Source organism: Bos mutus, chromosome 7 (assembly GCF_027580195.1).
Source record: "Bos mutus isolate GX-2022 chromosome 7, NWIPB_WYAK_1.1, whole genome shotgun sequence".
In the NCBI taxonomy this organism is placed as follows: domain Eukaryota; kingdom Metazoa; phylum Chordata; class Mammalia; order Artiodactyla; family Bovidae; genus Bos; species Bos mutus.
Window position 1 is genome coordinate 52,916,895 of NC_091623.1, and position 26,155 is coordinate 52,943,049.

Here is a 26,155-nt window from a genome sequence, read left to right on the forward strand (position 1 = left end):
TGACTTTTTTCTTGTTTCTTGAGGTGTGCGTGTATTGCTATGTACCTTCCCCTTAGCACTGCTTTTACAGTGTCCCATAGGTTTTGGGTTGTTGTGTTTTCATTTTCATTCATTTCTATGCATATTTTGATTTCTTTTTTCGTTTCTTCTGTGATTTATTGGTTATTCAGCAGCGTGTTGTTCAGCCTCCATATGTTGGAAATTTTAATAGTTTTTCTCCTGTAATTAAGATCTAATCTTACTGCATTGTGGTCAGAAAAGATGCTTGGAATGATTTCAATGTTTTTGAGATGTGATTCTTTTCAAAACGACTGAAATTTGGGCTGGGTGGTTTTCATGGGCCACTGAACTGTTGTTTATAATGTGGCAGCTTTCTTTTTCTCCTTTCTGTAAGGTTTTGGAGAGTTGGCCGCCAGTAGTGACAAACACATTAGAAAGCAGAGTAGGCTAATCAAGCTCATATCTTTTAAACAATCATGCCTATTTTTCATCTAATCCTTCTGTAAAAGAAACAGTGTTAAAGAAAAAAAAAAAAAAAAAGTGCAGCACTGGGTCTTTCTGATGGTCCAGAAAACCCTCTGGAGCCATGCTAGAGTGTTGTTTGCAGTGTCTTTTCAAATCTTTTGAAATCATCAAAAATAGTCTCTTGACCTTTGTTTGCATTGACAGATTTTGCCTACCTGTTTTCTTTCCTTTTTAAAAAAATACTTAAATATTTACTTGACTGCATCAGGTTGTAGTTGCAAAATGTGGGATTTTCCCTTGTGGTGCACAGACTCTCTAGTTGTGGCGTGAGGGCTCAGTAGTTGCAGTGAGTTTAGTTGCTCCGAGGCATGTGAGATCTTAGTTCCTCAGCCAGGGATCAAACTCACGTCCCCTGCACTGCAAGGCAGATTCTTAACCACTGGACCACCAGGGAAGTCCCTAGCTAGCTTTTTCTAATTGAGGGCCCAAATAAACCAGTTTAGGTAAGTCAAAAGTGCTTCACCTGGGCCATCTCAGGGAGAAGTTATCGTTAGTCAGACATGCCATTTATTTAAATACTTGGAAGTGTCAGATCCTTAAGTGTTACATATAAACACAGCTAAGGTTCCAATAGGTGATTATCTGTCAAGGAGCTGTTGGGCCTTTGAGGCATGACTTCCCATTCTTGATTTGGCTGCCTAATTTAGATATGATCTAACCAACTGAAAAAAAATATTTATTTCTATCTATCTATTTTGAGCACGCCAAGTCTTAGTTGAGGCACATGGGAACTTTGGTGGTAGTTTAGCTGCTAAGTCGTGTCTGACTCTTGCAACCCCATGGACTGTAGCCCACCAGGCTCCTCTGTTCATGGGATTTCCCAGGCAAGAATACTGGAGTGGGTGGCCATTTCCTTCTTGAGTTGCATGCAGACTCTTAGTTGTAGTGTGTGGGACCTAGTTCCCAGACCAGGCATGGAACCCAGACTCCCTGCATTGGGAGAGCAGAGGGTTAGCCACTGGATCACCAGGGCAGCGCCTGAACAACTCTGAGGACAGTATGATGAATCAAATGCATTCAGCTTCTTAGTCCCATTCCCCAAGGAGTTACCCTTGACTCAGCTCAACTCTTACATGTCTCGATTTCTCCCTCCAACAGTCTAAAACCACCACAGTGCTTAGAGCACTAGGCGATCAGCCTGTGTAGCATGTCTCTGGGTCAGTCCTCCAGACACTTGCACTAGGTTTTCAGATGCCTGAGGACACCTTGTGGCCAGAAAGAGCAAGTTTCTTTTCTTCACGGTTGGGTAATTCAGTTTTTCATTTCACTGGCAGTTTCTTGAAACCGTTTTTCAAGTGAAGCCAAACTAATGAGAACTAGCCACCTATGTCTCCTGCCCTGACCACACCACCACCTTGGTCCTTGCTTAGGAAAATACAGCAGGGCCCCTTAAGGCCCCAAGTCTAAAGTAAAAATAGCTCAAATGAAAATTGATGTCTTTGAAATGGGTGCCTCAGCTGTCAAAAGCTTAAAGTCACATGCTTATGTTACAGTAAACAATGTACCTTGTAGTGGGGCACTCACGCTGTACATGTCTTAGAGACAGGAGGCACGCACGCCACAACATCCCATGCAGGGCCACGTGGGAATGATACAGGGGCAGTCAGGAGGCAACAGACTCGGGGCTGGGGTGGGGGCAGCCTTTACTGGGACGCGAGTCACGGCAGAGCGAGCCGTTTAGGATTGGCTAGCTTGAATAATTTTGGTGGGCTTTGGACTACGGGGTGGTCCCTAGCTGTGTGGCCCTGGCCCTGGGATGATTAAGATGGGAAATATTGCTGGGGAGGGAGGGAGAGGGTGAGTACAGGCCAGATGGAGGAGGTCTGGCTTTGAATTTGTTAGTTTGCACATCAAAGGCATGCTTCTAGCTGGGCTCTTTGCTATCTCTTAAAATGTCCAGAATGGCATTGAAACATGTAAAATATCATGTATGAAACGAGATGCCAGTCCAGGTTCAATGCACAATACTGGATGCTTGGGGCTAGTGCACTGGGACGACCCAGAGGGATGGTATGGGGAGGGAGGAGGGAGGAGGGTTCAGGATGGGGAGCACATGTATACCTGTGGTGGATTCATTTTGATATTTGGCAAAACTAATACAATTATGTAAAGTTTAAAAATAAAAAAAAAAAAATGTCCAGCCCTGGAAGGGATGGTTTCTTCCCAGCCAGAAAGGTTTTATAAGATACCAAAATATCATAATACACAGAAAATTTAAAAATACTTACAATTAGCCCTTTGATGTTTTGACATATTAAAGAAAGTTTGAGGTGTTGATAGAAAGGTGGAGATTAGAGAGTATGACATAAGTTGCCCTAAACAGCATAGAGTATTTTACAATGTGTAAAGGAGAGATACAAACAGAAGTGTTGCAGGATGGGGGGCCCCTTCCAGGGCCTAAGAGTCGCCTCTTATCTAACACTTGGAAATGAATCATCCAAGGAGACACATGTGCTGACAAAGTAAGAGACTTCACTGGGAAGGGACGCCTGGGCAGAGAGCAGTAGGGTAAGGGGAACCTAGGAGAACTGCTCTGCCACATGGCTCACAGTCTCGGGTTTTATGGTGATGGGATTAGTTTCCGGGTTGTCTCCAGCCAATCATTCTGACTCAGAGTCTTTCCAGGTGGTGTATGTATTGCTCAGCCAAGATGGATGCCAGCAAGGAGGATTCTGGGAGGTGGTGACACGTGGCATCTCATTTTGACCTCTCCTGAACTCTTGCGGCTGGTGGTGGCTTGTTAGTTCCATGTTCCTTGCCAGGACCTCCTGTCATAAAATAACTCATGAAAATGGTTACTGTGGCACCTGGCCAGGGTGGGTGGCATCAGTCAGTGTGTTTCCCCTAATAGAAGTACGAGGAGTCACTGTAGGCCGGCCCTTAACTGAGGTCCCCATCGTATGGTGGGTGATGGTGCATGTGTGCCTAGTCGTGTCCGACCCTTTGCAACCCTATGAACCACAGCTTGCCAGTCTCCTCTGTCCATGGGATTCTCCAAGGCAAGCATACTGGAGTGGGTTGCCATTTCCTTCTCCAGGGGATCTTTCTGACCCAGGGATTGAACCTGTATCTCGTGTGTCTCCTTGCATTGGCAGGTGGATTCCTTACCGCTGAACTGCCTGGGAAGCCTCCCTCCCCCATTGTACAGCATTAGCTAAAATTTATCTGAAATGTGGAGGTCTCTAACATTATCTTGGTGGAGTTGTGAAGTGTTAGGCATATGGGCAGGTCAGGTTATGCTGTTGGAGGTGTTGATGCAAGTAATCAATAAACAGTCTATAATAAGGATAGAAAAGAGTTTTATTCAAGGCAAACTGAGGACTGTAGCCTGCGAAACAACTCTCTGGAGCAGTCCCTTCAGAGCTACTAAGAGGTAGTGGAGGACCAGTACATTTTTTTTTTTTGGCTGGGAAATACATGTAGATAAGCATATGTTTTGGTAAAAGATTATTGCTAATCACAAAGTACAGACATCTCAAGTTAATGCTTTTAGTGATTTTTCATCTATGGGGAGATGCAGGAATCTGGGATCCTTGAAATTCTTTCTTAAATATGCATCTTAACTATCTAGGAGCCCCTTATCCAAAGCATAGAATGGTTCACCCTGTTTTCCCCATCCCCAGTACCCTTCAATGGGTGACTGCAGCGGGTTGTGACTTAATCCTCTGTATGACTGGAAGATGAGGGACATGCTTCTATAATAGCTAAAGCAGATGTACAATGTATGTTTGACAGGCTCTAAGACAGAGTGTTTTTAAAATTAGTTTTGGCTGTGCTGGGTCTTCGTTGCTGCACGTGCGCTCTCTCTAGCTGTGGCAAGCAGGGGCTGCTCTGTGGCAGTGGCTTTGCTTGCTGCAGAGCACGGGCTCTAGTCAGCTCAGTAGTTGAGGTGTATGCACTGAGTTGTCCTGTGGCATGTGGGATCTTCCTGGATCAGGGATTGAACCTGTGTCCCCTGCATTGGCATAAAGATTCTTAACCACTGGACCACCAGGGAAGTCCAAGACAGAGTATTTTAGTTAGCATAAAGTTCAACTTAAATCATGTATGCCCTAATGACTTCACTATACCTCATTATGTGAAACTTTCTTCCGTCAGGGGGTGTGAAATGATGAGTACATGTAACTTATATTAGAGTGAGTGATACTGGCATATAATTAAAGGTAAGGGGTGATTATCAGGGTCATGGTTGAAAGCTGGAGAGCAGTAGGAGAAAGCCCTGTGGAGTGAGTGGTTCTCTTACCAGGGGCTCCAGGGGTTAACTGGTTAAGAGGCAGGTACCTCCTGGGGAAGCAGCAGTTTCCATTAATTTTCAGAATGGTGCAGATAGTAGTAATCTTTTCCAGACCACCCCACCCATGCCTTTTTAGAAGGGCCCAGTGTTGTATATTTTAAGAAATTTATTGAACACAACAAAAATGTTGGAACACTGAAGGCAGTAGGAGTATGTTGGTGAGTTCTTGCCTTTTGGCTTCAGAAATCTGGTGGCACAGATGAGTAATATGCCTATACAAGTGTCTGCCATGACCAGAGCATAATGAATAGCTCCTGCAAGAGGTTTGAGGGGGTCCTATAAAGTCTATTTGCCATCAGCTCTAGGAACCCCCCACCCCTAGTTTGGGAAGTAAGCCCATCAATTTTATTGCCAGTGGAGTTTTCAAATGTGGAATAAGGTGCATTCCAACACAGAGGGGGAGGGGGGGGATGTCCCAGCATTCTATCTAGGCCCTTAGGGCAGAGGCCTCTCAATGTTTTTTCTGTTTTATGAATGTCCTGTTCAGTTCAGTTCAGTCACTTAGTCGTGTCTCTTTGCGACCCCATGGACTGCAGCACGCCAGGCCTCCTTCCCTGTCCATTACCAACTCCCGGAGTTTACTCAAACCCAAGTCCATTGAGTCAGTGATGCCATCCAACCATCTCATCCCCTTCTCCTCCCACTTTCAATCTTTCCCAGCACCAGGGTCTTTTCAGATGAATCAGTTCTTTGCATCAGGTGGCCAAAGTATTGGAGTTTCAGCTTCAGCATCAGTCCTTCCAATGAATATTCAAGACTGATTTCCTTTAGGATGGCCTGGTTGGATCTCCTTGCAGTCCAAGGGACTCTCAAGAGTCTTCTCCAACACCACAGTTCAAAAGCATCAATTCTTCGGCACTCAGCTTTCTTCGCAGTCCAACTCTCACATCCACACATGACCACTGGAAAAACTATAGCTTTGACTACATGGACCTTGTTGGCAAAGTAATGTCTCTGCTTTTTAATATGCTGTCTAGGTTGGACATAACTTTTCTTCCAAGGAGCAAGTATCTTTTAATTTCATGGCTGCAGTCACCATCTGCAGTGATTTTGGAGCCCAAAAAATAAAGTCTGTCACTGTTTCTGTTGTTTCCACATCTGTTTGCCATGAAGTGGTGGGACCGGATGCCATGATCTTAGTTTTCTGAATGTTGAGCTTTAAGGCAACTTTTTCACTCTCCTCTTTCACTTTCATCAATAGACTCTTTAGTTCTTCTTTGCTGTTTGCCGTAAGGGTGGTGTCATCTGCATATCTGAGATTATTGATATTTCTCCAGGCAATCTTGATTCCAGCTTGTGCTTCATCCAGCCCAGTGTTTCTCATGATGTATGCCTATAAGTTAAATAAGCAGGGTGACAATATACAGCCTTGGCATACTCCTTTCCCAATTTGGAACCAGTCTGTTGTTCCACGTTGTTCTAACTGTTGCTTCCTGACTTGCATACAGATTTCTCAGGAGGCAGGTCAGGTGGTCTGGTATTCCCATCTCTTTCAGAATTTTCCACAGTTTGTGGTGATCCACACAAAGGCTTTGGCATAGTCAATAAAGCAGAAATAGATGTTTTTCTGGAACTCTTTTTGTGTTTTTGATAGTGCAACGGATGTTGGCAATTTGATCTCTAGTTCCTCTGCCTTTTCTAAAACCAGCTTGAACATCTGGAAGTTCATGGTTCATGTACTGTTGAAGCCTGGCTTGAAGGATTTTGAGCATTACTTTACTAGCATGTGAGATGAGTGCAATTGTGTGGTGATTTGAGCATTCTTTGGCATTGCCTTTCTTTGGGATTGGAATGAAAACTGATCTTTTCCAGTCCTGTGGCCACTGCTGAGTTTTCCAGATTTGCTGGCATATTTGGGCCAAGGTCATATATAGCATCAGGTCTGAGATGTAGGTATAGGTCTCAGAAACTCAAGTCAGTTTATTGTGTACTGAAATAAGCCTCTGAAGCTTTGAGGTTTTATTATGTGCATGGATGTTTGTGACCTGAACTTATGTGTGGGTAATTGTGAGGCAAGATGTTATGACTTCTTTATTCCTAAAGGGGTGACCTTGGATAAGTTGTTCTTGGTGGTGGGACCAGACAGCTAGACCATTGGCAGTGGCCTAATGATATGCAATAAAGGGTGCAGATATGCTTGACTTAAAAGACAGATCCTGAGAGCCCTCTCTCTTCTCTCCAATCGTGTGTAGGCAGAGGGCAGGTGCAGCCTTAGAGGGTACTTCCTAATTAAGGTGGGGTTGCAAGAAAGGCCTGTTGGGGGCTAAGTCCTTTCTCTCCAGGTCTTCAATTCTTCATTCTGTTAAGTATGATTACTGTCACATGCAGTAAAGACTCATGGTTACTACTGTATGCAATAAAAACATTTTAACTATGGCAAAAATGGAGATGAACCACGTCTCTATCTTTATGGGAAACCATTGCTGTTAATCCCAGGAATGCAGGACTGTCAATATTGCCCCCACTTTTTACATCTGCAACCAAGCAGTTCTTCAGAGTGTTTAAGACACAAGATGGTGGGGAAAAAAAATGATCTGTGATGACATCCTCACTTTTGAGGCCCCAGCCCTCCACAGACACACATTCCCAGTGTCCTTATTATCCTATAGCATTGTTTACTTAAAAAAAATTTTTTTTGGTTGTGCTGGGGTTGCTGCACACAGGCTTTCTCTAGTTGCACCGAGTGGTGACTACTATTCATCGTGGTGCCACAGGCTCTAGACATGCTGGTTTCAGGTTAGTTACTCTGAGACGTGTGGGATCTTCCCAGACCAGGGACTGAACCCACATCCTCTTCATTGGCAGGCAGGTTCTTATCCATTATACCACCATGTAAGTCTGAGTTGTTTACTTTCTTCACAGCCCTAATTTTCATTTATAAACCCAGACTGTGCTGTTTATTAACCATCTCTTTCCCCCCAGAAATGAGTACCAGGATGTTTCATGCCCATATGTCTGGAGTGCACAGCACCCTATCTCTGCTAAATTGTGTATGTTTTGAGCCTATAGTGCCTAGTAGAAGAGTGATGGTGAAAAATGAGCACCAAGAGCATGGTTTCTGAGCAGGAAAGCCTTGCTTGGACTAGTAACTGTCGTTATCCCCTGTTGGGTTTGTGTTTTTGACAACTTATCGAAACTCATAAAGCCTCAGTTGATTTGAAATTTTGAAAAGGAGATAATATCTAACACAAGTCCAAATCCTGTAAGATGACTTTTTGGACAATCTTTTACCGATACAACCTATTATCATTTATGGTTTGTGGCCATCCTTATTGTGATTTGTTCCGCCCTTCTGTTTGAATACAGGTGTGAACCTGGTAGTTTTTTTTTTTTAATTAAATTTTATTTTCTTATTGGAGTATAGTTGCTTTACAGTGTTGTGTTAGCTGCTGCAGTACAGTGAAATGAATCAGCTATAGGTATACATATATCCCCTCCAACCTGGCAGTTTTTGGCAAGAAGGCACTAACAAAAAAAGACTGAAAATTTTAATTAAGAATAAATGAGAAATCCATTTTGACAAAAATTATACTATGGAAAAATAAAATCTGCCTAAAGAAAAATATACATGGTAATACTGAGTCAAAATGTTTAATGATTAACCTGAAAAAAACACCAAGTTGATATAAAAATCCACAATTACAATAGGATGTTTCAATATATCCTAATTTGTTACTATAGAAGTTTTTTGAAAGAATTAATGAAACACTTCTTAAAAATCTACAGAAGCATTAGACCTAAAAAAACGAACATCGTTTTCAGTCACATACAATTAAACATAACTGAAAATGTACTGAGGAATTATGTTCAACTAACTGAGTAATTGGAAATAGCCACAATTTATCTGGTAAGAGGAAGGTGCCGATTCTCACATGGAAGGACTGGGTCACAGATACACTGAACAGCGCAGCAGAGGAACACACAGCAGATCATGTGGTTCCTTTGATGGCACCATCATAGCTATCGCTGTGGAATCAGGAGCACTTGGTCACTAGCACGATCAACAGAACCAAGTGTTTACTACACAAATTAGACCTTATACAAATACAATATAGAGGAGGGGAGTCAGTGCGTCACCAAACTTTTTCAGCCTCAACAGTCTTAAATTTGTTGTCCAGTGGACACATGAGCACTTAAAGGAGAATCCAAACTGTGCTGGGTCTTTGTTGTGGAACAGGTCTGAGGAAGTGGAAGTCATTTGGTGGGGGTAACCAGGATACTTTGGACTGGCTGAGCCAGAATCAGGAAAACGGGCTGGAACCAGGTATATGTGAAACTACTATGTGGCTCAAAAACTAAGGCCTTTTTACTTTGCCTTCCAGATGTCATGCAAGGGAGGCTAGTGAATTCTAACATAGAACCCTAAAAAGAACAGGTTCTAGAAAATGTAGGTCACTGCGTATTACTCATGTTGACAGAACACACTCCAAGAGACCATCTCCAATCTACATTTTATGGTCCTGTCACAGGTCTCTCTTCTTTTCATAAATATAAAGACTTACTGGTCTGTTAGTGTTATTACAAAAATAAATAAAAGTTTAAATGTTAATAGCATGACATTTCTAGCTACTTTTTAATCTCACAGACTTGAAGCCCTGTGACAGGAGGAACCACATCAGTTATGTTCACTGTTTGTTCACAGCACAGGCACATAGTAGGTGCTGAATATGAATGGAGGAATGGTAATGCTACTAGTTGACTTCAGAGATATCTTATAGTTATTCTAACTGTATTATGGCTGAAAGAGACCCTAAATGGTGATATCAGAATACTGTAGGAGGATTTTTAATGTGCTCTTGGGGGAAAAAATGTCACTACAGTGCAAAGGTGTAGTTATAAATTTAAATCTAAAATAACCAAACTCACAAACAATGTAAAGGTGCTTCATTTAAGTATGAAGGTGATGTCAACATGGGTCTCTTTTCTTAATGTAAAGCCTATTACCCAAATCACAGTCAGATGGAATGACAGAGTTGAGAGAAAAGGTGTAACTAAGTCAAATAAGATTATACTCTGTGATAAACTTTGCATACTTACAACTTTATGGCAACTACTTATTAGCAAGGAAAATGGAAAAATGCTCTTTTGACAAAAGTTTTTCTAATAAAAGATGAATATTTACAGTGGGTAAGAAATATCCAGTACCTGCCACAGGAAGCCAATAGGAAAAATCCCAACAACTACCAGTGTCATTATTCCATGACCCCTTTACTTACAGAACAATTTAAAAATTATTTATTTTGGCACACTATATAATGTTGGCACATTACATTATATTCCAGTTCACCCATAGTGCCAATTTCAAAATGGAAAGACAAAAATTCTATGAGCTAGTTTAAGGAAAAATACTACCCACTAAACTTGCTAAGTACTATTGCTTGAAGAGTTCTTACAGAATTGTTTCAACTCAGTCTTCATTTGCAAAGTTAACAAGTAGAATCCATAACTAACGGCTGAGTTTCAGAATAAGCCACTAATAAAGAGGATATATTTTTAACTTTTAAAACATTTATTTCATGTGACTTTTCTGGAGTACTATTATATGTTAATTAATCCGCATCAGGCTTTCCCATGTTATTTACACTTTATAGCATTTCTCTCCAGTAGTTTTAACATGACTTTGAATGTGTTTGTTAAGCTAGAAAACTGCTGTATTTATCAGTTATAATTCATCTAGTGTGCATTCTCATGACATGTTTATGTAAGGATGTGGGCCAATTGAAGGCTTTCCCACAGTGCTTACATTCAAGAAGTTTCTCTCCAGTGTGAATTCTCTCATGACTTCTGTATGAACTGGGTCGACTAAAGGCTTTCCCACAGTCTTTACATTTATATGGTTTCTCACCAGTGTGCACTCTCAAGTGACCTCGAAAGGTTGTCCGGTAAATGAATGCCTTCCCACATTCCTTACATTCATAGGGTTTCTCTCCAGTGTGAGTTCTTTCATGTACTTGAACATAACTGGAACAACTGAAGGCTTTACCACATATTTTACAATCATAGGGTTTCTCTCCTGTGTGAGTTCTTTCATGTATTCGAAATGAACTAGGACAATTAAATGCTTTCCCACATTCTGTACATTTATAAGGTCCATCTCCAGTGTGCGTCATCATGTGTCTTCGAAAGCTTGTGAGAGAAACGAATGCTTTCCCACATTTCTCACATTTATAGGGTTTCTCCCCAGTGTGAGTTCTTTCATGTATTTGCAAACCTAGAGGAGAACTGAAAGTTTTTCCACACTGCTTACATTCATAGGGTTTCTCTGCAGTGTGAGTCCGCTCATGTCTTCGAAAGGAAGTGGGACAACTGAGGGCTTTACCACACTGCTTACATATATATGGTTTCTCACCAGTGTGAGTTCTCACGTGGACTTGAAAAGTGGTGAGCCAATGGAAGGCTTTTCCACATTCCTTACATTGATAAGGTTTCTCTCCAGTGTGAGTTCTTTCATGTGTTCGAAATGAACTGGAACAACTGAAGGCTCTACCACATTGTTTACATTCATAGGGTTTTTCTCCAGTGTGAGATCTTTCGTGTATTCTGTATGAACTGGGACAGTTGAATGCTTTCCCACAGTCCTTACATTTATAAGGTCCAACTCCAGTATGTGTTATCATGTGTCTTTGAAAACTTCCAAGAGAAATAAAAGCTTTTCCACATTCCTTACAATCATAAGGTTTCTCTCCAGTATGAGTTCTCTCGTGTTTTCGAAGAGAACTGGGACAACTGAAGGCTTTACTACACTTTTTACATTCATAGGGTTTTTCTCCAGTATGAGTCCTTTCATGGCTTCGAAAGGAACTGGGACAACTGAGGGCTTTACCACATTGCTTACATTCATAAGGTTTCTCTCCTGTGTGAGTTCTTTCATGTGTTTGAAAGGTTTGATGGTATCGAAAGGCTTTTCCACACTGTTTACACTGATAGGGTTTCTCTCCAGTGTGAGTTCGTTCATGTTTTCGAACAGATTGACGATATCTAAAGGATTTCCCACATTCCTTACATTTATAGGATTTTTCTATACCATGATTACTTTCATGTTTTTGGAAAGGCTGGAGATAACTGAAGGCTTTCCCACACACTCTACATTTATAAGGCTTCCTTCCATATTCCTGATGATACTTGGATGGTTTGGGTGCAGTGTGAGATCTCAGGTGCCTATTAAGGGATGAACGACTCATGAAGACTTTTCCACACACACTGCATTCCCATGGTTTAGTAGAATTTTTCGTGTTCAGATTAAGATTTGGAATAAGGCCACTGTTTTCTCCACCTTGACTACCTTCTTTACTTTCACAGAGTCTCTGTAATATATGACTTCTGTTAAAAAAGAAATTAGAAACACACTGTTAATGATTTTTTAATGATTTTATAATAAATAGTATTACATTTTTACTATTTACAAGGAAAGTGTAGGGTTTTATGCACTATATAGTTTTTAAAAGTGAATATATTGAATGCTCTGTAAGAAAGCTCAACCATTGCTATTATCATAGTGATATTTATATATGCAGTCTCTGAATATGTTTCAAAGTAAACTATTTGGGAAACAACATCCATGACATAAGAAAACATTTTTGGTTAAAATTTTCTGACAAATAAATTTGAAACTGTGCCCTTTTGTTTCCACTTGTTTTTAAATTTTCATGACATGAGATTCTCATGTGGGACACAGCTTCACATTTTAAGTACAACTCACCTCAGATTTCTTTCCTGGTTCTTGTACTGATCTTCAGTGTTATGGTCCTCCCATTTATCCCCTAAAATGCAGACCCCAAAAGATCAGTAAATTAATTATTACTTCACACGTCTATGATGACCTCAAAGTATGATTTATTTACCAAAGAATTCCCTTTCCCCATTCCAAATCTGAGAACAACATTGATGGGCAGGAAGCACTTGTTCTCTAAGTGAAGGAATGTCATCATCCTTACTTATTAAGGCCAGGTTACTCAAAGTTTCCCGCATCACATCTCTGTAGAGTTTCTTCTGCGAAGGCCCCAGCAGAGCCCACTCCTCCAGGGTGAAGTTCACAGCCACATCCTCAAAGGCCACTGGGTCCTAAAACATCACAAATATGTGTACAGGAAGATGGGTGAGATGGACAGTACTGGGAACTGTAGTCCATCCGTAAGTTTACATGTGCTGCTGTTATGAAACTTACTTATTCTGTGACCTGATAATCAAAATTCTTTTTTTTTTAAATCTTTTGCGGCGGGCTCAGCCCCGCTCTGCCCGGGCCATCGCGGCGCGCGCTCGCCCGGCCGAGAACGGCGCCGGTGGCGAGAAGGGAGCGGGGCTGGCCCCGCCGCCAGCTCGGTGCTGGAAGCGTGTGCGGCGGGAGCGCGGTGGGAGGAGAGGGCCGGCCCCCGCCCGCCCCTTCCCCCGCGCCGCCGCCACCGCCCGGGGATAATCAAAATTCTTACTCTCTACCACTTCCTCACAAACTGAACAGCATCATGAAAATTATTTCTAATTTTTACTATGATCACTTAAGTCTTGCTATTCTTTAATGGCAGGGTCCAGAGCATGCTGGAGCAATATGAACTCCAAATGAAAGAAATATTTCCATTTTAAGACTGTCAGTTCTGCCTGAGAAAAACTCATCTCCTTTAATACCCACCACATCACACAGTACTCCATTAAGCACAGGGTCACATATGCATGGGGTTTTAATGGAAAAAAACAGTGAAGAACTGAAAGTTTTTTCTTCTACTCCCATCATCAAACATGAGAGGCCAAGAGTCCTATGTAAATCCAGCTTATTGTTAGGCCCAGCTGACCACACTGTCCTGAAGTAATCCAGGCTACCAGAAGCAGTCAGACGCAGGGGACTTCCCTGTTGCTCCAGTGGCTAAGACTTCACACTCCTGATGCAGGGGATGCGTTCAGTCACTGGTCAAGGAACCAGATCCCACATGCCACAACTAAAGATCCCATGTGCTACAACAAAGACCCAGCACAGGTAAATTAAAAAAAAAAAAAAAAAGTAGTGATCAGATAATGAATGAAAATAATCTTGTGGGAAAGTATTAACTTTTACTTACTTGACAGAGATTCAGTTATTCCTTTTTATTTCACAGTCCTATTTCATGGGACTAGGAAGCTATTCTGAAGTTAGTGCTCAGGCATAAGCGAAGACATGGCAACTTAGACAAAATCTCTATATTCATGTGCCTCAGAGCAGCTTCACACCATCTTTACCACATCTATGTGAATACACTGCAAAGATAAGATGCCAGAAGAGCCTTTTCTGGCAAAATCGTAACAGTGTACCCTGGACCTTGAGGAACTGAGTAAGAACTGCAATTTGCAAGGGAGTCTGCTGAAGACCACAATGGCCTGATGGTGAATGTGCCCTTCATTATAAAATACCAAGGGTTCAGTAGTTCTTTCCTCTAAAAGAACATAAAGCTTCCCCTCTCCAGTTATAGGAGGCAGTGATTCTCAACCAGCCACTCCCTCAAGAGGCAGCCTCTCCACTGCTCTCATTTCCATGACCTTCTGTGGGGCACAGGAAAGTAACAGCTGAGCCTCTGGGCAGAGGAATCCCTCAGCCACATAATTTCCCTAAACACTGGACTCTGTAAAGGGTCATCACTAACTAACCTACTGATATCCACGTGGACAGGACAGAGCGAAGGTTCCCTCACAGTCATTACCATGGTAGGATTTCTTCATTCAGTTATGGCACAGAGCCAGAAATCCCCATCTCTTGTTTCTCTCACAGGAACTGATGGTCTTAAATGGAAACACTTCTTTCATTTGTGTAGCATTTCTCTCAAGGTGCCCTGGACCCTGCCGTTATAGAGCAGTAAGACTTTTAGCGATCAGAAGAAATGCAGAAATAATTTTCACATGTTCATGTTGTAGTTAAACCTGTGAGGAAGTAACCACTTCCTGCTTTGGCCAACTCTAATTACTCTTTCCATAGTGGGTCCACAGTGCTTGTTCCTGCTGCTGCTAAGTTGCTTCAGTCATGTCGCACTCTGTGTGACCCCATAGATGGCAGCCCATCCTCCGTCCCTGGGATTCTCCAGGCAAGAACACTGGAGTGGGTTGCCATTTCTTTCTCCAATGCATGAAAGTGAAAAGTGAAAGTGAAGTCGCTCAGTCGTGTCCAACCCTCAGCAACCCCATGGACTGCATGCAGCCTTGCAGGCTCCTCCATCCATGGGATTTTCCAGGCAAGAGTACTGGAGTGGGGTGCCACTGCCTTCTCCGAGTGCTTGCTCCTAATGGTGTCCTATTACAAAGTGTGCAGAAGAGAGTCACACTAGCAGGCCTGGGAGGGCTGATCCTTAGGAATGCCTGCTCACAGTGTTTGTCCTTGGTTGGTTATCTGGGAACCAGGATTTATAAGTGACCCGGCCAATCTAGGGCTTCCTTGGTGGCTCAGGCAGTAAAGAATCTGCCTGCAATGCAGTAGACCTGGGTTTGATCCCAGAGTCGGGAAGATCCCTTGGAGAAGGGAAAGATGACCCACTCCAGTATTCTTGCCTGGAGAATTCCATGGACAGAGGAGCCTGACGGGCTACAGTCCATGGGGGTCTCAAAGAGTCAGACACAACTGAGCGACTAATACTTTCACTTCATTTTCCACCAACCTAACTGGTAAGAATGGTTTGGTGTATCTCAATTGTTTATAGTACATCACAAACTCTCTTCATTCTCAGTGACTGAATTTTGTTATGCTCAGCAGAGAGTACTTACATGATCTGAGCACCACCCCCTCCAATCACTCTTGGGTATTGTTTCTAATGAGCTAGTATTTTACATGTATTGTCACAACCTGCTGCTTGTAGGACTGAGCCCCTCCTATGTGATTACACTAGGAAAGAATATCTAGAAGCTTGCATCTGGCTTCTTTAAGAACACATTTAATTAGGTATTAAAAAAGAATGAATGAGGTATTTAATAATCCTCATGGAAAAATTTTATTTTTGTTGGATAACATTAAAGGAGATAGATGAAAATATGAAAGATGTTCTTGATGTTCCCACTACAGAAATATATCTAAAACAATCTGTTATCTAACTGGGAAATGCACTGTATCATCCCCTTGTACTGCATGGACAATAGCCAATTCATTATAGATGTAAATGTGAACAGTTAAACTGGGACACTTTTACAAGTCCCAGGTAATGCTTCATTGATCCAAAAATAGGGAGAACTCTCTCATTTAAGAAAAAGAAAAAACAGCCTTGAAGCAAGAACCTGACCAATGCAAACATATTAAAACTAAGGGAGTTATAAGACAAAAGATTAGAAGACAATACAGATGTTAAAAGGTTAGTATGTGAAGATGGACACCATAGTTTTAAAATAATGGGAAAATAACCAAACCTGTTTTACAGAAGATGAGAGACGACACATGAAAAAATGTCCATTTGCTTAGTAATAGGGAATAATGAGGCAACATGTCAAGCAGATTATATTTCACTCTAAGGACAAAAATTAGTTAACTAAATAATCCCAAGTGTTGATGACCATAGACAACAAATATGTAAATTAGGCATGAGTAGAGATGCACCCCACTGCCATTTCCTGTAAATCTGAACTGGATCGCCATCAGTTGTCCTCCAGAGTCCAGAGAATTTACATGTATTTGTACTTGGAGACCGATACAAGAATATAGAAAATATATTTTCAATGAGATTAAAAATTCAACTAGGGGGAATTCCCTGGTAGTCTAGTGGTTAGGACTCCACACTTTCACTGCCAAGAGCCCTGGGAACTAAGATCCCACAAGCCACTCAGCATGGCCAAAAAGAATACATAAATAAGTAAACTGGAAAAAGCCCAAACCCCATAACCACTGCAATGGATGAACCTTGACTGGCCCCCAGTCTCAGACACTAGGTGTGTATCAAACGTCTGCTGCTAAAAGTAACCAAAAAACATTTTGAATGTAATTTAATACTTATTGAAAGGTTAAAGCAGACAAAACTAAAACAACACTGAATAGTGAAAAGAGCAGATGGTAAAGGTATGACTAAAGAATCAACAGAGATCCTCTATGGGCAGCATGGAGATGAGCTGGGGAGCAGAACATCAAAAGACTCTAAAAACTGCCCAAAGGCCCACTTATGAATCTTCACGGTTACAAAGATGTTTATACTCTTATTATTGCTACACACTCCAATAAAGCATTTTGTACATTCTTTTTTGGAAAATATGTGATGATTTAAAAAAAAGGAATTAAGTTTGGAGAAGAACATAATTTTACTGTGTTTGCCCTGTGATGGGGCAATCTTGAGTTTTAACTCAGATTCTGGCAGCAAAAACTGCTAATAAGACAGAGGTCTATTTTGAAAGAATTGGTTACATAACCTCACCCCTGCACTTATTTTTTAAAAATAAAGGCTGGGGCTTCCCTGTGGCTCAGTGAAGAGTCTGCCCTCTAGTGCAGGAGACACAGACCCTGATCTGGGAGATCCCACATCTGCACAGCGACTAAGCCCGTGGGCCACGACTACTGGGCCTACGCTCTAGAGCCCACACACTGCAGCTCCTGAAGCCGACGGGCCCCAGAGCCCACACTCCACGAGAGAAGCCACTACAGTGAGAGGTGTGTGCGCTGCCAGTGAAGAGTGGTTCCCCTCTCATAACTAGAGAAAGCCTGCAGGCAGCAAGGAAGAGCCAGCGCAGCCAAAAATAGATTATCTGTGTATTTAATAAACATATATAAAAGGTGACATGAACTGGTATAGGAAGATGTGAAGGAGTTTTCAATAGAATGATTAAGTAGTGTTACAGTAGAAAAGCCACATTCCCTCTTCTGTAAGTCTTACAGTCTCCTGCACAAGCATGTGGACTACATCTAAGATTTGGCTCAGATGTCTAGACTGATGACAACATGCACTCAATGTCAAGAGTGTATGACGCTTTTCATTTTCATAATCCAAGTGTCTGGGGAGGGGAGGGTGGGCTTCTCAAGCATGGGAAACGCCTTCAGAGAGTAAGATAAGGTGCCTGGCCTGGATTTTTTTTTTTTTAATTGAGATTAGAGGGTAGGCTAGGGTGAGAGTTTGCATACTCCTGGGAAGAAACTACTATGGCCTTACTTGCTTGCCGGCACCAAAGGCAGGAACCCTAGGTTTTCTTAGCATTTTGTACAGATGTGGGGCACAAAGTGGAATAAAGAGGAATAAAAGTACAAAGCTGTCAGCAGACGAGGATGGACATGTACACTCTGCTATATTTAAAATGGAAAACCAACAAGGACCTACTGTATAGCACAGGGAACTCTGCTCGATGTTCTGTGTGTGGCAGCCTGGATGGGAAGGGGAGTCTGGGTGAGAACAGATACATATATGTGTATGGCTGCGTCTCTTTGCTGTTCACCTGAAACTATCACAAGAGTGTTTGTTAATCAGCTATACTCCAATATAAAATAAAAAGTTAAAAAAAAATTGAGGTCAGAGACTTCCAGTTCCTGTTCGGTCATGTATGGAGTTTAGAAGCTAGCATTAGCATCCTCACAAGATAGTCACCAACTAACAACTAACAACCAACAACTCTTCTTAGACCCAGAACCATCAGAGAATTTAGGTAATGGGGACACTGCTGTCTCCAAAATCAGCGAGACAAAAAAACAGCCATTTAAAAATATGCCCAAGATATTCTTGCTCTCCAAATGTCGGAGTAGAGGACAAAAGAGCCCGTGACAGTGATAGGTCTCCCCCGCTCCGTACATCAAATATGTGTGGCATCTCTTAACATTACTGCTCCAACTCTATGTCATCAAAATATGTGGCCACCCATTCAGGTCAATTCTAACGCTCCCTGGAGTTAGCGTTAGACTTCACAGATTGAACACTCACTGCCACAAGACTGCCCCCATTTAAGCTGCTGGCCACAAACAAGGTGCCTGGGCTACTGACATTTCTACTCAGCTGCCTGTACATTCATAGATCCCCTTGACACTCCCTCAGGTTTGCTAATTTACTGGAATAATTCTGAGAACTCAGGAGGACACTTGACTTACTATGGTTGGTTTATGATAAAGGATACAACTCAGGAACAGCCAAATTTGGAAGAGATGCATAGGGAAAAATGTGGAACAGAGGGTGAGGGGGTGGGGTCAAGGAAACAAAAGCAAGTGTTAACTAATGGGGCCTAATCAAACTTACCATTGACAAAGAAACCATTGAGAAAATGAAAAGACAATGTATTGAATTAGAAAGATATCTGCAAATGTTAATGACTGATAAGGGGTTAATATCCAAAATACAGAAACAACTCATACAACTCCCAGAAAAAAAATAACCTGATTAAAAACTAGCAAAAGGGGGACTTCCCATGTGGTCCAGTGGTTAAGACTGTGCACTTCCAACACAAGGGCACAGGTTCAATCCCTAGTTGGGGAACTAAAATCCTATCTGCTGTGTGGTGCAGCCAAGAAAAACCACCTTTTTAAAAATGAGCAAAATACCCGAGTAGATATTTTTCCAAAGAAGGCACACAGATGGTAAACTGGCATATGAAAAGATGCTCAACATCACTAATTACTGGAGAAATGCAAATCAAGACAATTAGTGATCCCATCACACCTGTCCGAATGGATACCATTAAGAAGCCAAAAATAACAAGCGTTGGTGAGGATGTGGAGAAAAGGGAACCCTTGTACACTCTTGGCAGCAATGTAAATTAGTGCCAACTAATAGGGAAAACAGTGTTGAGGGTTCTCAATAAACTTAAAATAAAACTGTTGTTGTTTAGTCACTAAGTCATGTCCGACTCTTTGCGACCCCATGGACTGTAGCCTGCCAGGCTCCACTGCCATGGCATTTCCCAGGCAAGAATACTGGAATGGGTTGCCATTTTCTTCTCCAGGGGATCTTCCCAACCCAGGGATTGAACCTGCATCTCCTGCATTGGCAGGTGGATTCTTCACCACTGAGCCACCAGGGAAGCCCAAGAACTACCATATGATCCAGCAATTCCATGCCTGGGTATATGTCTGAAGAAAACGAAAGCACTTTAAAAAAGATACACACTCCCCAGTGTTCATAGCAGCATTATTTAAAATAGCCAAGATATGGCGGCAACCCAAATGTCATCCATCAACACATTGATGGATAAAGATGTGGTACATATATACACTGGAATACTTCTTGGCAATAAAAAAGAATGAAATTCTGCTATTTACAACAATATGGATAGATGGAGGGTACTAAGTCAGTCAGACTAAGAAAAACAGATACTGTATGATTTCACTTACAGGTGAAATCTAAAGGAAACAAATGAAAATAACAAAACAGAAACAGCCTCACAGATAGAACAAACCAGCAGTTTCCAGTGGGGATGGGAAGTGGGGAGGGGAGATAAGGGTAGGAAGTTAAGAGGTACAGATGTATAAAATAAATAAGCTACAAGGTTAAGGTTAGCGAATGTAAGCTTTTATATACAGAATGGATAAACAACAAGCTCCTACTATAAAGCACAGGCAACTATATTCAATATCCCTATGATAAACCATAATGGAAGAGATTAAAAAATATGTAAGTGAATAATTTTGTTATGCAGTAGTAACTACAACATTATAAATCAGCTATCAATTCAGTTCAGTTCATTTCAGTAGCTCAGTCGTGTCCGACTCTTTGCGACCCCATGAATCGCAGCATGCCAGGCCTCCCTGTCCATCACCAACTTCCAGAGTTCACTCAAACTCCTGTCCATCGAGTTGGTGATGCTATCCAGCCATCTCATCCTCTGTCATCCCCTTCTCCTGCCCACAATCCCTCCCAGCATCAGAGTCTTTTCCAATGAGTCAGTTCTTCGCATGAGGTGGCCAAAGTACTGGAGTTTCAGCTTTAGCATCATTCCTTCCAAAGAACACCCAGGACTGATCTCCTTCAGAATGGACTGGTTGGATCTCCTTGCAGTCCAAGGGACTCTCAAGAGTTTTCTCCAACAGCACAGTTCAAAAGCATCAATTCTTTGGCGCTCAGCCTTCTTCACAGTCCACCTCTCACATCCATACATGACCACAGGAAAAACCATAGCCTTGACTAGATGGACCTTTGTTGGCAAAGTAATGTCTCTGCTTTTGAATATTCTATCTAGGTTGGTCATAACTTTCCTTCCAAGGAGTATCTTTTAATTTCATGGCTGCAATCACCATCTGCAGTGATTTTGGAGCCCTCCAAAATAAAGTCTGACATTGTTTCCATTGTTTCCCCATCTATTTGCCATGAAGTGGTGGGACCAGATGCCATGATGTTCATTTTCTGAATGTTGAGCTTTAAGCCAACTTTTTCACTCTCCTCTTTCACTTTCATCAAGAGGCTTTTGAGTTCCTCTTCACTTTCTGCCATAAGGGTGGTGTCATCTGCATATCTGAGGTCATTGATATTTCTCCCGGCAATCTTGATTCCAGCTCGTGCTTCTTCCACCCTAGCGTTTCTCATGATGTACTCTGCACAGAAGTTAAATAAGCAGGGTGACAATATACAGCCTTGACGTACTCCTTTTCCTATTTGGAACCATTCTGTTGTTCCATGTCCAGTTCTAATTGTTGCTTCCTGACCTCCATGTAGGTTTCTCAAGAGGCAGGTCAGGTGGTCTGGTATTCCCATCTCTTCCAGAATTTTCCGCAGTTTATTGTGATCCACACAGTCAAAGGCTTTGGCATAGTCAATAAAGCAGAAATAAGATGTTTTTCTGCAACTCTCTTGCTTTTTCCATGATCCAGTGGATGTTGGCAATTTGATCTCTGGTTCCTCTGCCTTTTCTAAATCCAGCTTGCACATCTGGAAGTTCGCGGTTCATGTATTGCTGAAGCCTGGCTTGGAGAATTTTGAGCATTACTTTACTAGCATGTGAGATGAGTGCAATTGTGCGGTAGTTTGAGCATTCTTTGGCACTGCCTTTCTTTGGGATTGGAATGAAAACTGACCCTTTTCCAGTCCTGTGGCCACTGCTGAGTTTTCCAAATTTGCTGGCATATTGAGTGCAGCACTTTCACAGCATCATCTTTTAGGATTTGAAATAGCTCAACTGGAATTCCATCACCTCCACTAGCTTTGTTCATAATGATGCTCTCTAAGGCCCACTTGACTTCACATTCCAGGATGTCTGGCTCTAGGTGAGTGATCACACTATCATGATTATCTGGGTTGTGAAGATCTTTTTTGGACAGTTCTTCTGTGTATTCTTGCCACCTCTTCCTAATATCTTCTGCTTCTGTTAGGTCCATACCATTTCTGTCCTTTGTTGAGCCCATCTTTGGATGAAATGTTCCCTTGGTATCTCTAATTTTCTTGAACATATCTCTAGTCTTTTTCATTCTGTTGTTTTCCTCTATTTCTTTGCATTGATCGCTGAGCAAGACTTTCTTATCTCTTCTTACTATTCTTTGGAACTCTGCATTCAGATGCTTGTATCTTTCCTTTTCTCCTTTGCTTTTCGCTTCTCTTCTTTTCACAGCTACTTGTAAGGCCTCCCCAGATATCCATTTGGTTTTTTGCATTTCTTTTCCATGGGGATGGTCTTGATCCCTGTCTCCTGTACAATGTCATGAACCTCCACCCATAGTTCATCAGGCACTCTATCTATCAGATCTAGTCCCTTAAATCTATTTCTCACTTCCACTGTATAATCATAAGGGATTTGATTTAGGTCATACCTGAACGGTCTAGTGGTTTTCCCTACTTTCTTCAATTTAAGTCTGAATTTGGCAATAAGGAGTTCATGATCTGAGCCACAGTCAGCTCCCAGTCTTGTTTTTGCGTATAGAGCTTCTCCATCTTTGGCTGCAAAGAATATAATCAATCTGATTTCAGTGTTGAGCATCTGGTGATGTCCATGTGTAGAGTCTTCTCTTGTGTTGTTGGAAGAGGATGTTTGCTATGACCAGTGCATTCTCTTGGCAAAACTCTATTAGGCTTTGCCCTGCTTCATTCTGTATTCCAAGGCCAAATTTGCCCGTTACTCCATACTTCAATTAAAAAAAAAAAATACTGGGGGAAAAAAAAAAACAGGAGAAAATCTAGGTGACCTTGAGGGTTTTTTGGTGACCTTGAGTTTGGTGATGAGTTTTTTGATTCAACACAACAAAAGCAGGATTGATGAAAGGAAAAAAAAAATCAGTAAACTGATGTCATTAAAATGACAGCTTTCTCTATGAAAGACAGGGTTAAGAGACTGAAAACAAGCTACAGACTGGGAGAAAATCTCTACAAACCACTTATCTGATAAAAGACCAGCATCCAAAATATCTAAACAACTCTTAAAACTCAACAATAAGACAGACCACACAATGAAAAATGGACAAAATATCAGAACACACCCCTCACCAAGCCACATGGATGGTAAGCAAGCATAAGAAAAGATGCTCATGTCTTATGTCATTAGGATTGCAAATAAAAGAATAATAATATCATTTCTAGATACTTGTTACAAAATCCTAAAATTAAAAAAACAACAACTGAGAATAAGCATTAAAGGATGGAGAAGATGCGGAGTGACAGGAACCCTCACTCACTGCTGGTGGGAATGGAAAACAGTACGCCTTCATGGGAAAACGGGCAGTTTCTTACAATACTTAACCGTATAATCCAGCAACCAGGCTCCTTTGTAGTTTACCAAATCAGTTGAAAACTTGCTGTCACAGGGGCTTCCCTGGTGGCTCCGGGGTAATCTGCCTGCCAATGCAGGAGACACAGGTTTGATCCCCAGTGTGGGAGGATCCCACATGTCGCAGAGCAGCTGTCCCATGCACCACAACTACTGAGCCTGTGCTCTAGGACCTGGAACCTCACGCAGCCTCTGTGTCCTAGAGCCCAGGCTACGCCACAGGAGCTGCTACCACCACAAGAAGCCTGCACACAGCAACTAGAGGTAGCCTCTGCTCTCCACAACGAGAGAAAAGCTGGTGCAGCAAGGAAGCCCCAGTACAGCCAAAAACAAAACCCACCCAGAACATCTTCATTCATAAAAATACCTGTGTGTGAATTGTTTATAAAAGGTTTACTCATGATTGCCAAGACTTACAGGTAAACAAGAAATTCTCCAACAGGTGAATGGAAAAATAATCACTGGAACATCAATATAATGAAATGTTATTCACTGTTAAAAGGAAACAAGGTATCAAACCAAAAAGACAGAGAGAACCTTAAAATCATTGTTAAGTGAAAGCAGCCAACATGATAAGGCTACATACTGTATTATTCCAACCACAGTTCTGCAAAGGGAAAAAACCACAGGACAATGGAAAATCTGCGTCTGCAGGGATTTGGGGGTGGGAGGGAGGAATGAATAAATGAATAGGGGGAGCACAGGGGACTTTCAGGGCATGAAAGTAGAATACACGACATGGACATGACAGAAACAAGCTCATTTTACGTTGCCGAAGCCCACAGACTGTCTAAACAAGAGTCAACGTTGTCCTAAAATGTGGACTGTAATGTATCAGCATTGGTTCAACGAATTTAACAAATGTACCACAATAATACAGGATATAAAAAACAGGGCAAAACTATGATGGCAGAGGGGTTAAGTATGACCTTTCTGTACTTTGTAACCAAGCTTTCTATAAACCTAAAACTGCTGTAGAGAAAGGTAACATCTATCAGGGAAAAAAAAGAAGATGAAGTAAAAAAGGCATTAATATTCATCTCAGATGACTGAAAAAGGCCATCTTTGTTCAGTTGATTTGAAGTTACTTCAGTCACTATGGCACTCTTATAAAGGCCTGTATCCTGCAAACAGAGAATTAAAACCCCACTGAATGCCGTGTTCCAACGGATGTGCTCTGATGTGGTTAAGAGTGTCCTAGGGAGGCCTCAGTATATATACAGACAAGTGTTACCTTGATGTATATTGGGGATACCTGTTAGGCAAGAGATTGCCAGAATTCTTTTATCACACACTCTTAGACGATTGCCCAGGGGTCAGTAAACACATGCTCCCCAAGGCAACTGCTGGTCAGGGCTAAGACGACAGGCTGATGTTGAGTGTGTTGTGGACCATTGAGTCCCCTCCTTTAGCAGGATGTCCAACTAAGGGGTGAAAACCTGGATCATGTATGAATGTGGAGATGTCGTTCTGAAGTCTGTGAACTCCCCTTGCTCGTCACTCAGGGAATCCTAAGGAGCCCACAGGGAGCCTAGGGGTCTGAGAAGGGGTGATGACCTTTAGCATCTGGCAAGGGACCCAGGAGGGGGAAGGCCTCCACGCCTCCTGCAGGTAGGTTATGGTGGGGGTCCCAGGGTCAGCTTTATCTTGTCTCAGGGGGGTCCCCACAGCTGTGCTGAGCTCTTGGGGTGCTGTTTACAGGGTTTCAAATCCTAATGGGAATCTGGATGGGAGGTCCCATTTTCAGGGTTATCTGTTTTCAGCACAGCTCCGTCAGGAGATGTAACTGCAGCTCGAGTGGCCTACAGTGCAAGGCCAGGGCAGGACCTTGGTTAGAAGCCTGTGGACAGCTTCAGGCCTGATGGGAAACTCCAGAGGCAGGAGTGGAGGTCCCTGAAGCCTCTGCTGTGACTCAGGGTTTGACGGCGCAGAGGGGAATGCCTGTCATCTGGCATTTTCACCAGAGTCCACAGCCTTTTTGTTTTTTTGTGCGAACTATTCCAGGTGGGCCATTTTACAAGTAATAGCTTAAATGGGCTCAAATATATTTCAACATTTTTTATGTTCTGATGTCCTCAGAAGAGATGTCATTAATGTCACATCACTCATGCTCAAGGCACAAGGTGGTGCGGGTCAGACCTGCTTGCAGAGACCGTGTGCAGTGGCGATGGTGCTGAGGTTCTCTGAGGCCACCAGGTAAAGGTGAAGGCCAAGTGTGCTGAGAGGCTGCTGAAAGAGACACTGAACAGAAAAGACTTAGCCCAATCTGTGAGGGCAGGATATTTAGCAGCTGCTGAGTGGATGAAGTCAGTCATTTCCAAAATGATGGGGGCTGGGAATTGGGGCTTATTTGGTGAAACAACAGCCTCAAGGTTGCCATAATCCAATGTGAGATGTCATTCATTCTTTCCAGGTTTGTGAACAGACCAAATACGCCAATTAGTGAAGTGAAGTGAAGTTGCTCAGTCCTGTCCGACTCTTTGTGATCCCATGGACTGTAGCCTACCAGGCTCCTCTGTCCATGGAATTTTCGAAGCAAGAGTACTGGAGTGGGTTGCCATTTCCTTCTCCAATTAAAAGGAGGGGTTAATCACTTCCTCACTAAACAGGTTTGTATAATGGTTTTCCATCCTTCAAAACCCTATTTACATTGGGCCATATTAAGTAATTAGCAATAAAGGTCAGTGGAGTTCCATTTAGCAATATAATTTTCCAGTGGCAGAAACTAAATTAAAATTTAATTTATGATTCACT

At 42.2% G+C, this 26,155-nt stretch overlaps 1 protein-coding gene across 5 annotated transcripts in view; it reads right to left on the reverse strand.

Annotated features, from left to right (window-relative positions):
• Positions 1-3,903: 3,903 nt before the first annotated feature.
• LOC102265059 (zinc finger protein 791-like) overlaps positions 3,904-26,155 on the reverse strand; it is a 75,954-nt gene continuing 53,702 nt past the window's right edge. For 4 of the 5 annotated variants that reach the window (XM_070373604.1, XM_070373605.1, XM_070373603.1 and 1 more), the window contains 3 exons: positions 12,754-12,880; positions 12,519-12,579; positions 3,904-12,139 (listed from right to left, as the gene is read on the reverse strand). In XM_070373604.1, the coding sequence (XP_070229705.1) occupies positions 10,489-12,139; positions 12,519-12,579; positions 12,754-12,787 (1,746 nt within the window). In that variant the 5' untranslated portion in view covers positions 12,788-12,880 and the 3' untranslated portion in view covers positions 3,904-10,488. The remainder of the gene's footprint in view (positions 12,140-12,518; positions 12,580-12,753; positions 12,881-26,155) is intronic. The other variant, XM_070373606.1, reaches the window with a different exon arrangement.